This window comes from Hippocampus zosterae, chromosome 7 (genome assembly GCF_025434085.1).
Source record: "Hippocampus zosterae strain Florida chromosome 7, ASM2543408v3, whole genome shotgun sequence".
NCBI lineage: Eukaryota > Metazoa > Chordata > Actinopteri > Syngnathiformes > Syngnathidae > Hippocampus > Hippocampus zosterae.
Window position 1 is genome coordinate 24,553,637 of NC_067457.1, and position 11,825 is coordinate 24,565,461.

General features: G+C 43.1%; 1 protein-coding gene across 1 annotated transcript; it reads left to right on the forward strand.

Annotated features, from left to right (window-relative positions):
- Positions 1-1,936: 1,936 nt before the first annotated feature.
- On the forward strand, positions 1,937-11,813 carry cpsf1 (cleavage and polyadenylation specific factor 1). The gene is made up of 38 exons (XM_052069909.1): positions 1,937-2,114; positions 2,658-2,823; positions 2,903-2,930; positions 3,010-3,134; positions 3,208-3,288; positions 3,543-3,694; positions 3,890-4,036; positions 4,125-4,264; positions 4,345-4,455; positions 4,553-4,646; positions 4,851-4,938; positions 5,083-5,223; positions 5,291-5,342; positions 5,425-5,498; positions 5,674-5,748; positions 5,824-5,904; positions 6,172-6,261; positions 6,346-6,525; positions 6,600-6,741; positions 6,821-6,999; positions 7,312-7,451; positions 7,918-8,098; positions 8,179-8,385; positions 8,465-8,554; positions 8,621-8,764; positions 8,848-9,000; positions 9,066-9,182; positions 9,265-9,355; positions 9,464-9,548; positions 9,878-10,019; positions 10,098-10,250; positions 10,338-10,514; positions 10,701-10,767; positions 10,839-10,886; positions 10,957-11,112; positions 11,201-11,330; positions 11,418-11,556; positions 11,635-11,813. Exons 2-38 carry the CDS (start codon positions 2,680-2,682, stop codon positions 11,680-11,682), a joined length of 4,392 nt encoding a protein of 1,463 aa, XP_051925869.1. The 5' UTR covers positions 1,937-2,114; positions 2,658-2,679; the 3' UTR covers positions 11,683-11,813.
- The last annotated feature ends 12 nt before the right edge of the window (positions 11,814-11,825 follow it).

Genomic DNA, 11,825 nt, shown 5'->3' on the forward strand with positions numbered 1-11,825 from the left:
CCTCCTCGCTGCCCATCTTCAAAGCCCTCCTCAAAACTCACTTGTATTCTTTGGCATTCGACTCCACATGACTTAGATTTGTTCTTGGTTTTACTGTTTGGGGCTTTTTACCGCCTTTATTACCGATTTGTCTTACTGTTTATTGTGCATGTTAAATTGCTTAGAATTTCATTGTGTTTAATGTGATGAATAGTGGATTCGTGGGTTCTGTATATTTACATCAATTGATTATTCTGATTGCTTTTTTACAGTTAAAATGATTCAACGTATTTCCCGCATCTAATTAGTCAAAGAAAAAGTGGAATGCAATCTGCAATGTTGGTGCCTTATCTGTAACGATTTGCATTTCGGTCACACAATTGAACAAAAAGTTACAAGTGCCTTTCCTGAGTTTGGCTTGTATTCTGATCAGTGAAGTGAAACTACATTATTGTTCAAGCTCCAGCCCCGCGGTCCTGGAAAATATTGACTTTACTCATTCCACAGAATAACATGGATCATAAAGTGTTGATATGATAAGAACCTTGATATTTACTTGGCTGTGCAGTTTCAAGATAAAAATGATCACTCTTGGCTTGAAATCGCCAGTGATGATGATGATGATGATACATCGGCAAATGTGTGATTTTATGTTTTGCTTCTTGTGCCTTAAACCACTCGGTTGAATTTTTGTCCTCCATACGAGAGCAGACTAATTCCAAATGAGCTGATTGAAATGTCATCTGTTTGTATGCTGCTGCCAAACATGCCAACAGCGCCACCAAGTGGACACCATCTTTCACCCATTTAAGGTTTTTGTTTTGTTTTGCTTTTTTTGGTGGTCCTACAGTTGACTGATGTGTGTGAACACTATTGCTTGTACGACCTAAAAATGAAATAAAATATTTCTTATCAATAAGTGAAAAAAATGTGTTTTGCGACGAGAAATATCTTTTTGTATTCGTTACCTTAATAGTTCAAATTTTCGCCAGTGACCCAGCTATGAAAATTACATATTTTTTCCCCATTTAATTTAAAAGTGCATTGATGATTTCATGTGCTTAAGCTAAAGAACTCGGCAGTCTCTAATACTGAGAATAACCATACTATGCATTTGTTTCACTTCACGCACGCATGTATGCACAAACATTTTCTCCCCCAAAAATCAAGGAAATTTTTCGATTTAGGCATTTTAGTGACAAGCTAAATCTAAAAACAGTATTTTATACCCACCTGTTTTGTGGAAGCTAATATATTCAAGAAGCATCATAATGTAAAATCAGGGGCCTTCTATGCTGGCCTAAACAGTCTCAGAAAAGTAAATTTGATAAATTTACTTTTCTGAGAATAACAAATTTAATTTATTTTATTTTCATAAATATGTCAACAAAATTATTCTCTCTATTCTTTGCATCATATTATTTCCACTTAGTCGAGTTATTTAAAATAACACTGAAAGCCACTCGATAAATAACTTATTATAGTACAGTTTTTAACCAATCATATTTCAGCTAGCTTCTGTTGCCAGGCAAATTAAACTTGCTCGGGGCCTTCAGATTAAACAGAGCAGGCCCCTGTGTGCTGTAAGTGAACGGGCACAGTCAGGTTGCAATAGCCAATCAGATCACAAGTCTGAGACTCAAATGATCTGTTTACTTTATTTTCATAGAATAGTTTGTTTTGTTATTGTTTGGTCGGCGTCTTATATGAAACTGCAACATTGCGCAATTTATTCGACAGACTTGTGCGGGGCTCTTGCTCTCCTCAGTTTGCGGAGGAAGTACAGGCGCTGGTTGGCTTTTGTCTGGGCATCAGTTCAGGTTGTACCCCGCCTACTGCCCCAAGACAGCAGGGATAGGTTTCAGCATGCCCGCGACCCTTATGAGGAGAAAAGATTAGAAAACGGATGGGTGGATGGATTCTATTTGTACTTATGAAGATGAACGCTAGGGGCAGCAAAGTGTATGAGATCAGCCAGAAACGCAGTCGAGGAAGATAGAAGCAGCAGCATTACAGGTTATCAAGGAATTATGCTTATTTGGCCAGTATATCGTCTGAAGCCTTTATAAGAAAGATATGCCAAATGAGAAAAAGAACTACTTGTTTTCTTCATTTTAATAGTGTGTTCGATATAGGTACGTTCCCAGTTTTTCTTCGTAAAAAACGGAAAACGGTCGACTGCGGCAGACGCCGCCTAATGCTAGCTAATATGGCTAACTGCGTCGCTCTATGTAGCGATTAGTTTTTAATTCCAACAATTTCCTTTGCACTTCACGTTTCAAACAAAAAGCTACACATCACCGTTACTCGGTACGCCCATTAAGATACGTGTTTTAATCGAGTCACAGTTCATGAATTGTTCGCGGTAAAACCTGCAACATCCTGAACATAAAGATCAGGTCATTCATTATCCTCGGGTGTATTTTTAGTCCTATGAAATGATGTATTGTTTCGTATCTTTATTAAATGATGTTAACGCACGGAAATATATTCTCACAAAAACTTTCTGAATAGGAAGCGACTGAAATATTTCAATCAATCAATGGCGATGCTTCATTCAAAGACATGCTTCTTAGTTTCCGTGCAGACAAAACTGTCCACAGCTTGGAAAATCCCTTTGGTCACATAAGTACCCTTTTTATTGTAACATTTTAATGTTTGACCATGACTGTTGCCAGACGCTGAGGGCAGCCTGCCGCCATGTATGCTGTGCATAGGCAGGCCCACACGCCCACCGCCGTGGAGTTCTCTGTCTACTGCAACTTCATTTCCAGCAAGGAGAAAAATCTCGTTGTCGCGGGGACGTCGCAGCTTTTTGTCTATAGGATTATCCACGATGTTGAGGTATTTGTGCAGCACCTTCATCAATTTTTCAAGCCTAAACAGGAAGCTTCCCCTGAGATGTCATTTGTTTTTGTTTCAGAGTTCGTCAAAGTCAGACAAGCCCTCGGGTATGTCCAAATACTATTTTCCAAGCCTTCTTGTAATTTCATTTATTGTGATATTAATTCATCTCATTGCATACCAAAGCTCGCAAGGAGAAGTTGGAACAGGTGGCCTGCTTTTCGCTCTTCGGCAACATCATGTCCATGGCCAGCGTGCAGCTTATAGGATCCAGCAGGGATGCGTTGCTCCTTAGTTTTAAAGACGCAAAGGTTTAAGCAATATACAGTATAAAGTCTTTTTTTTTTTTATGGATTTCGTAAAATGTTTGTGTTCTCTTCCCAGTTGTCTGTCGTGGAGTATGACCCGGCGACACATGACCTGAAGACCTTGTCTCTGCATTACTTTGAGGAGCCAGAGCTCAGAGTATGTGTATTTGCATCATCGCCAATTCGTTTTTAAACGCATCCATCTATTATTCACTGACAAAAAGTATTATTAACATTATTGATTTTGTGCCATGTTGCGGCATCTTGGTAGCTCCAAAACAATCTCAAGTGAGTTGAGTAAGGAGTCAAAAATAATACTTGCTGTATAGGGTTAGGTTATTTATTTTCACCTGCAAAAAAGCAAAGTAAGTGTTTAACAAATAAAACCAAACAAAACTTGTTAAATTTCAGGATGGCTTCGTACAGAACGTCCACGTTCCCATTGTCCGCGTGGATCCGGAGAATCGCTGCGCCGTGATGCTCATCTACGGCACCAAACTGGTGGTGCTTCCCTTCCGGAAAGACACACTGACTGATGAACAGGAGGGTGGAGTTGGAGATGGGTGAGCGTGTCGTCTAGCCAATTAATTATCTAAGTGTACTGAGAAGTCATATTAAGCTTTTTTTTTTTTTTTAATGATTTCATACACTTCTCAGGTGAATTAATGGCGGTAAAGAGTAAGTTTTGTGGAGGACAGGCAAGCGTGTATAGACTATTATTAAAAGCTCTAAATACTTCCCATCCGTGTTCCTTGAAGACCCAAATCCAGCTTCCTCCCAAGTTACATCATCGACGTTCGTGAGCTGGATGAAAAGCTGCTCAACATCATCGACATGAAGTTTCTCCACGGCTACTATGAGCCTACCTTGCTAATTCTTTTTGAGCCCAACCAAACATGGCCTGGGTCAGTCACATCACGACCTCATCATCGTCTAAAATAATAATAATAATATATGATAGGTACGCTTTTCAATTCTGCTATGTTTATTCAGGCGTGTAGCCGTGCGTCAGGATACTTGCAGCATCGTCGCCATCTCTCTCAACATAATGCAGAAAGTCCATCCGGTCATCTGGTCTCTCATCAATCTGCCGTTTGATTGCACGCAGGTTATGGCGGTCCCGAAGCCCATTGGTTAGTTTGGGCTAGTTCCTACCGTCCTTATACTTACGGTACTTTTTAGTCAATTCTAATCACACCTTAATTACCTTTAGGCGGCGTGGTGGTTTTTGCAGTGAACTCACTGCTCTATCTAAACCAGAGTGTTCCACCATATGGAGTTTCACTTAATTCCCAGACTAATGGAACCACGGCGTTCCCTCTTCGTAAGTCTTGAACACAACACACTCACAAGCACCTCTAGCGGTCATCTTACAGTATCACACTCGATACTTTTTTTTTTGTTTGCTTTTTTTTTTTTAGACATACAAGAGGAGGTCAGGATCACACTGGACTGCTCCCAGTCTGACTTTATTGCCCATGACAAAATGGTTATCTCTTTAAAAGGAGGAGAAATGTGAGTCACTCAATTCAATTTCCCAAATAAGCACAATCCCAAGTTTGTTCAATAACAGAGGATATTTTCCAAGAGGACCCAGTTCTGATTAACACTTGATAAAGCTATTGTGTGTCTATATATACTCAATAGGTGCCCCACCCCCCTCACATATGGGTACATACTAATTTTGTAAAACTCTTGGGCTCGCTTTCCTGGTTACAGTTATGTTTTGACACTCATCACTGATGGCATGAGGAGTGTGCGAGACTTCCATTTTGACAAAGCAGCCGCCAGTGTTTTGACAACTTGTGTAAGTACTTCTCGTAGTAGAACTACAGTAGTACCTTGCTTTACAGCCTTCAGTCAAAATTCCCCCTCGGAAAATGTTGGAGTTACCTTCATCTGGGTCATGTTTGTTTGATCCAGTTTCGATGTTGGTTTCTCCTCACCTCAGATGGTCACCATGGAGCCCGGCTATCTCTTCCTTGGCTCCCGCCTGGGCAACTCGCTGCTCCTCAAGTACACAGAGAAGCTTCAGGAGGCGCCGCCAGACGAGGTCAAAGAAAAGCAGGAGATTGAGAACGAAATGGAGAAGGTAAAGCTCTTGGTGAGCGTGGTGCTCAGTCATTCGTTTGACCTAACTAACGCGAGTAAAATTCCAGGAGGAACCACCAAGCAAAAAGAAGAGAGTAGAGTCCTCCGCCAACTGGACAGGTTCTGTATATTTCAAAATCTGTCTGGAAATGTGCTCTCTGTCATATTTGTTTCATTCCTGTGCTCCATGTCTGTTTTGCAGATGAGGTGGACGAGATTGAAGTTTATGGAAGCGAGGCTCAGTCAGGCACACAGCTAGCCACATATTCCTTTGAGGTAAAATAAATAACGTGGCACTTTAAAACCTCTACGGTTCTGAGACTCTGGTTGACTTCCAATTTGACGGTTCAACTTCAAGGTTTTTGTACATCGTTTTAGTTTCCATGTTAGCGGCGTGTTACATCTGTGCGGGTTTTTCTGGAAAAAAAAAACATTGTCTTTGTCTTTGCAGGTGTGTGATAGCATATTGAACATTGGGCCATGCACAAACGCCTCGATGGGGGAACCGGCATTCCTTTCCGAAGAGGTAGAGACGTTTGTCATCCCGCTTTAGTCATGTCTGTTCGGGGCCTTAACCGAAAAACGTTCCTTCGACTCGTAGTTTCAGGCCAACACGGAGCCGGACCTGGAAGTGGTGGTGTGCTCCGGCTTCGGGAAGAATGGGGCATTGTCAGTTCTTCAGGTGAACAGAATATTCCTTCTCTGTGTCTCCATGTGTGCGTGTTTGCACCGTTCTCAAGACCTGTGGTCGCAAGGCCTATCTATCACAGGTCCTTTGATGGTGCTACAGTGAATTCTGGATTTACCAGGGCCGCCTCAGAGCTCGACGGGGCGGCCTTTAAACAACCAGTGACATTTCTTTGCATGTTTGGGGATTCGTGTGCATTTCGGCTGTATTTGTGGTTCAGAGAACTTAACACCTCCCCTTTCGTTCCTTTTGTGTTGTTAGAGAAGCATCAGACCACAAGTTGTCACTACGTTTGAGTTGCCGGGTTGCCACGACATGTGGACGGTCATCTCGAGTGAAGTGAAGGAAAAAGTACCGTTTGGTTTCACCAAATTGCAGGTTTCAATTATTTTGGGGGCGCGGGTTTGTTTTTTTTTAAGTTTGTTGTCATCCTAGGCAGGAAAAACGGAGGAATCAGATGATGGGGGTGACAAGGAAATGACTGAGGATAAGGGAGAGGGAGACGAGGAGAAAGAGGAGGGTAAAAAGGAGGAAGAGCAGAAGATAGAGACTCCTTTGGAGGATGACGGCAAGAAGCACGGGTTCCTCATCTTGAGCCGAGAGGATTCAACCATGGTTGGGACCACGTGTTTCTTCGACTCTCTCCATTTGTGTTATTTCTTATCAAATTTGACCATCTCCGTGTGTAGATCCTACAAACAGGTCAGGAGATCATGGAGCTGGACACGAGTGGATTTGCCACTCAGGGAACCACTGTGTTTGCGGGGAACATTGGGGATAACAAATATATCATCCAGGTCTCCCCCATGGGCATCAGGCTGCTGGAAGGAGGTAAAAAGACAAGGGGACCCCCACATACAATGAAGTTTTTTATTGTATTTTTTTAATCTTCCCTGTCGTGTTTCTCCAGTGACTCAACTGCACTTCATCCCAGTGGACCTGGGCACTCCCATAGTGCACTGCTCCGTGGCGGACCCCTACGTGGTCATCATGACCGCCGACGGTGTGGTCACCATGTTTGTGCTGAAGACCGACTCGTACATGGGGAAGACGCAGCGACTCTCTTTGCGGAAACCACAGATTCCCACTGTGAGTCGCGTGTTATTTATGCATTACGGAAGCGGCATGCATGCTCTGACAATTGTTTTTTTTTTTCACTTTCAACACACTTTCAAATTATCAAGGCAAAACACTTATTAATATTAACTCTGACTGTTTCCATGATCGACAACCACAATATACAATATTGTTGAATTGATATGACGGTGGCAAACTAAACACAACAAATCATGCAAAGGCTTAAAGGCGACATTAAAATTATTAGTGCAGTAGGATGTCATTTTATTGAGTTTTCACATCGCGTTTAGTTTAATGGAAAGTTTCCAATTGTCTCCCATCAAGCAATCACGTGTGATTGCTCTTTGCGCATACCGAGACGTAAGCGGAATGTTCACCACAGAGAACAGAGTGAGCTGTCCCGTCGTGGAGGAGATAAACATGAGGAGTGTGTCTGAAGTGGAGACAGTCATTCAGGACCTCAGGTGAGGGGTCACCGTGGTTTGTTTGGGATTTTTCATTTTTATTTTGTTTGAACTTTTTCTTAAATGTAAGGGCTAGGTTGTATTAGTTTTTCAGAAATACTTAATTTCAGCAGTTTTTTTTTTTTGGGAGTGGTTTTTTTTTTGGGGAGTGTTTATAATATGAAAGTTTTTTTTGGGGGGGTGGTGGCGTCCCCCAAGTATATAATCAAGTAAACTGCAATTACTGTATTTGGTCGTAAAACAATGCTGGAATAAATGCATTAAAACAAAACTCATAAAGCTCATTTATATTCATTGTAAAGGAAATACATATTCACTATTATTATAGTTTTAGTTTTTAAACATAAAATTTAGGTTGTTTTAAATGCATTTTTTTTTGGTTTCAATTATTTTTTCCTTTCAAATGTAGTTTTTTAATACAATAGTTATTATAATTATTTCACACACCTTTTTGCTGTTGGTGCAGTAACGCAGTAGACGATGAGGAGGAAATGCTGTATGGAGACTCAAGTACCAGCGCAGCACCCCAGAAGGAGGAAATGAATCGCACTGCAGGACAAATGGGGCCCTCGGGAAGTGAAGGGAGCCCGGTCAAAGCCGAGCCCACCCACTGGTGTATGATTGTCCGAGAAAATGGTGTCATGGAGGTACACGCCGCACATGACCTCCTCACCATGGTTTGTATTGTTAATATATCAACTTGTCATTTAAATTTTTTTTTTTTAAGATTTACCAGCTCCCAGACTGGAGATTGGTCTTCCTGGTGAAGAATTTCCCTGTCGGTCAGAGGGTGCTGGTGGACAGCTCATCCGGCCAATCAGCAGCACAGGGAGAAGGGAAGAAGGAAGAAGTGACACGTCAGGGAGACATGCCTTTGGTGAAGGAGGTGACTTTGGTTTCATTGGGCAACAATCACAGCCGGCCGTACTTACTGGTAAGTGACTCTCCCAAACTATTGATCGGCTCAAAATCTTGTCTGCCTTATTCCATTCCGCGATATTCTTCTATCCAAGGTCCATGTGGAACAGGAGCTTCTAATCTATGAAGCCTTCCCCTATGATCAGCAACAACCTCAAAATAACCTCAAAGTGCGCTTCAAAAAGGTAAGATGGAATAGTCTCACTTCTGGAGGACCTTTACCTTGAGTTGTAAACTTTTCTCTCTATTAGGTTCCCCACAACATCAACTTCCGAGAGAAAAAGTCCAAATTTAAGAGGGATAAGAAGCCAGAAGGAAGCATCAGTGACGAACCCACGGTCAAAAGTCGTATTGCGAGGTTTAGATACTTTGAAGACATCTCTGGATACTCGGGGGTAAAAAAGGAAAAAAAAAAAATCAAAGGTCAGTTTCAAAAAACACAATGAGATAATCATTTACATTTTCTCGCTCCTCTCAGGTGTTCATATGTGGACCCTCCCCTCACTGGATGCTGGTCACCTCTCGGGGCGCATTGAGACTTCACCCCATGTCCATCGATGGCGCTATTGAGTCATTCTCCCCCTTCCACAACATCAACTGCCCCAAAGGGTTCCTTTACTTCAACAAGCAGGTAAGCGTGAGACCCGCTGTCAACTTTGACACAATTTCAATGCGTGTTTTTGTGCATGCCTGCAGGGAGAGCTGAGGATAAGTGTTCTGCCTACCTACTTGTCCTATGACGCCCCGTGGCCAGTGAGAAAGATCCCACTCAGGTGCACTGTCCACTATGTCTCCTACCATGTGGAAACCAAGGTAAGACTCCTCCTCTTCTGTCTCGATAAAGATTTGGGAAATTTCCTATTGTCACATCGTTTCCTTGCACACTCCCCTTTAGGTGTATGCAGTGTGCACCAGCATGAAAGAGCCGTGCACGCGCATCCCCAAGATGACCGGAGAGGAGAAGGAGTTTGAAATCATTGAACGAGGTTGACGTATAAAAAGCACCTCGCCTAATCCACAACTTAACTGACTTTCACAGTCGTGCATCAGCTGCGCACTGTCTTTCTATTAAGTATTGTCCTGTCAACTTGCAGACGAGCGCTACATCAACCCTCAGCAGGAGAGGTTTTCCATGCAGCTCATCTCACCGGTCAGCTGGGAGGCCATTCCCAACACACGGTAAGAATGGACAAAATGGACAAAAATCAGCACAAATAGACTCTGGTCAGCACTATCCCGTGAATGTCACAAATTAGACTCACATGGCTGATTTTGTGTGTTTTATTCAGTAACCCATTCAATAACCCTCGTCTCTTTATACACATACTTGAAAAACTGTCCTATGTCTAAAGAGAAATTAAAGTAAAATTAGGTAAGAAGGCCAACATGGATGCGTGAGTACTTTAGTTAAGACCTCGCTCTTCTGGGCCTTCGAAAATGTTGCTGACAGCTGGCAGAATAAACTATGTTTATCCTTTTGGTTGTAAATATGTCTGTGTCCTCTCAAGGATTGACCTGGAAGAGTGGGAGCACGTGACCTGCATGAAAACTGTGGCACTGAGGAGTCAGGAGACGGTGTCGGGTCTTAAGGGCTACATCGCTGCCGGGACTTGCGTCATGCAGGGGGAGGAGGTCACCTGCAGGGGGCGAGTGAGCAACAGCAACAAAGAGTTTTCCTCAATTTAGTGGAAATTGTATATAACTTTTTTTTTTCCCCCCCTCTCCAAGATTTTGATCTTGGATGTAATTGAAGTGGTGCCTGAGCCTGGTCAACCCCTCACGAAGAACAAGTTTAAAATGCTCTATGAGAAGGAGCAGAAAGGACCTGTAACAGCACTGTGTCACTGCAACGGCTACTTGGTGTCAGCCATCGGACAGAAGGTCTCTCCACGAGTTGAGAGTTTCACATCTCCCACACTTGATGTCGATTATATAAATGTAATAAATGGAGTGCCCGTGTTCCTGCAGATCTTCCTGTGGGTGCTGAAGGACAATGACCTGACCGGCATGGCCTTCATTGACACGCAGCTTTACATCCACCAGATGTTCAGCATTAAGAATTTCATCCTGGCTGCCGATCTGATGAAGAGCATCTCGCTCCTGCGCTACCAGGAGACGAGCAAGACGCTGTCGCTCGTCAGCAGAGTGAGAGATACAAAGGGCAAAATCATTTCAAAAATGTTGAGACGATATTGCAGTGTTTACACCGTTCCTTTTGAAATAGTCCGGTAGCAGACATTTCCATCTTCCGGAATGTTTTGTAGCGGAAGATCATTCTGCGATTACACTGTTTGGTGGCATTGAGGTATTTTGGTCTTGTTTTGAGAACAGGATGCAAAGCCCTTGGAGGTGTACAGCATTGAGTTCATGGTGGATAACAGCCAGCTTGGATTCCTGGGTAAATAGAAGGATGCACTGGAAGGAGGGAACGACAGCTCGGGTTACATTTTCACAAATATTTCCTTACAGTGTCGGATCGTGACAAGAACCTCTTTGTTTACATGTATTTACCTGAAGGCAAGTAGCATTAGCACAAGTTGCGCGGCTCCGTACACAAAGCCCCCTTTGATAATACTCATTTGTGCAGCTAAGGAGAGCTTCGGAGGAATGCGTCTGCTGAGGCGAGCCGACTTCAACGTGGGCGCCCACGTCAACACGTTCTGGCGCATGCCTTGCAGAGGGGCGATGGACGCAGGCAGCAAAAAGGCTCTGACGTGGGACAACAAGCACATCACGTGGTTTGGTGAGGGAACCCTTGTTTTTTTTGGGGGTGGAAGGAGGCACGTCGGGTGAATGCACAGCTGTGCCTCATGCTTGTCCGTTTTCTGTAGCGACACTGGACGGCGGCATCGGGATGCTGCTCCCCATGCAGGAGAAGACGTATCGCCGACTTCTCATGTTGCAGAATGCTCTTAACACCTTGTTGCCTCATCACGCCGGTCTAAACCCGAAAGCTTTCAGGTTCAGCTCAGCCCACAATGCTGTATTTATTTCTTAGAGGGCAATGTCATTCTCTTACGGATTTCTTTTTCACACCTCGTCATGTAGGATGATGCACTATGAACGACGAGGCCTTCAGAACGCCGTGCGAAACATCCTGGATGGAGAACTCCTCAGCAAGTTCTTATATCTTAGCATGATGGAGCGTAGTGAGCTGGCGAAAAAGATCGGTACCACTCCAGACATCGTAAGGGAAACACAAATGCATTCCCATTTCATACCGCCAATATGTAAATATGGTCATTTGACTTTTGTTTCTTTTCAGATTTTGGATGACCTTCTGGAAATCGACAGAGTGACGGCTCATTTCTAACAGCCACATTTTATCCACCGCATGTCGTTTCATACCGAATGGAGAAAGTCTTTGAGCCCCATTTTTTTTCTAGCTATGTCAGAGTAATTTTTGTTTAAAAAAAAGTCACTAAAAAGTCTGACCAAAAACAATTTTTTTCTCAT

Coding starts and splice junctions, on each gene's coding strand:
- cpsf1 (XM_052069909.1), top strand. CDS start 2,680: ATGTATGCTGTGCATAGGCAGGCCCACACGCCCACCGCCGTGGAGTTC. Junction 2,931..3,009: donor AAAGTCAGACAAGCCCTCGG/GTATGTCCAAAT, acceptor TGCATACCAAAG/CTCGCAAGGAGAAGTTGGAA. Junction 9,001..9,065: donor TCCTTTACTTCAACAAGCAG/GTAAGCGTGAGA, acceptor GCATGCCTGCAG/GGAGAGCTGAGGATAAGTGT.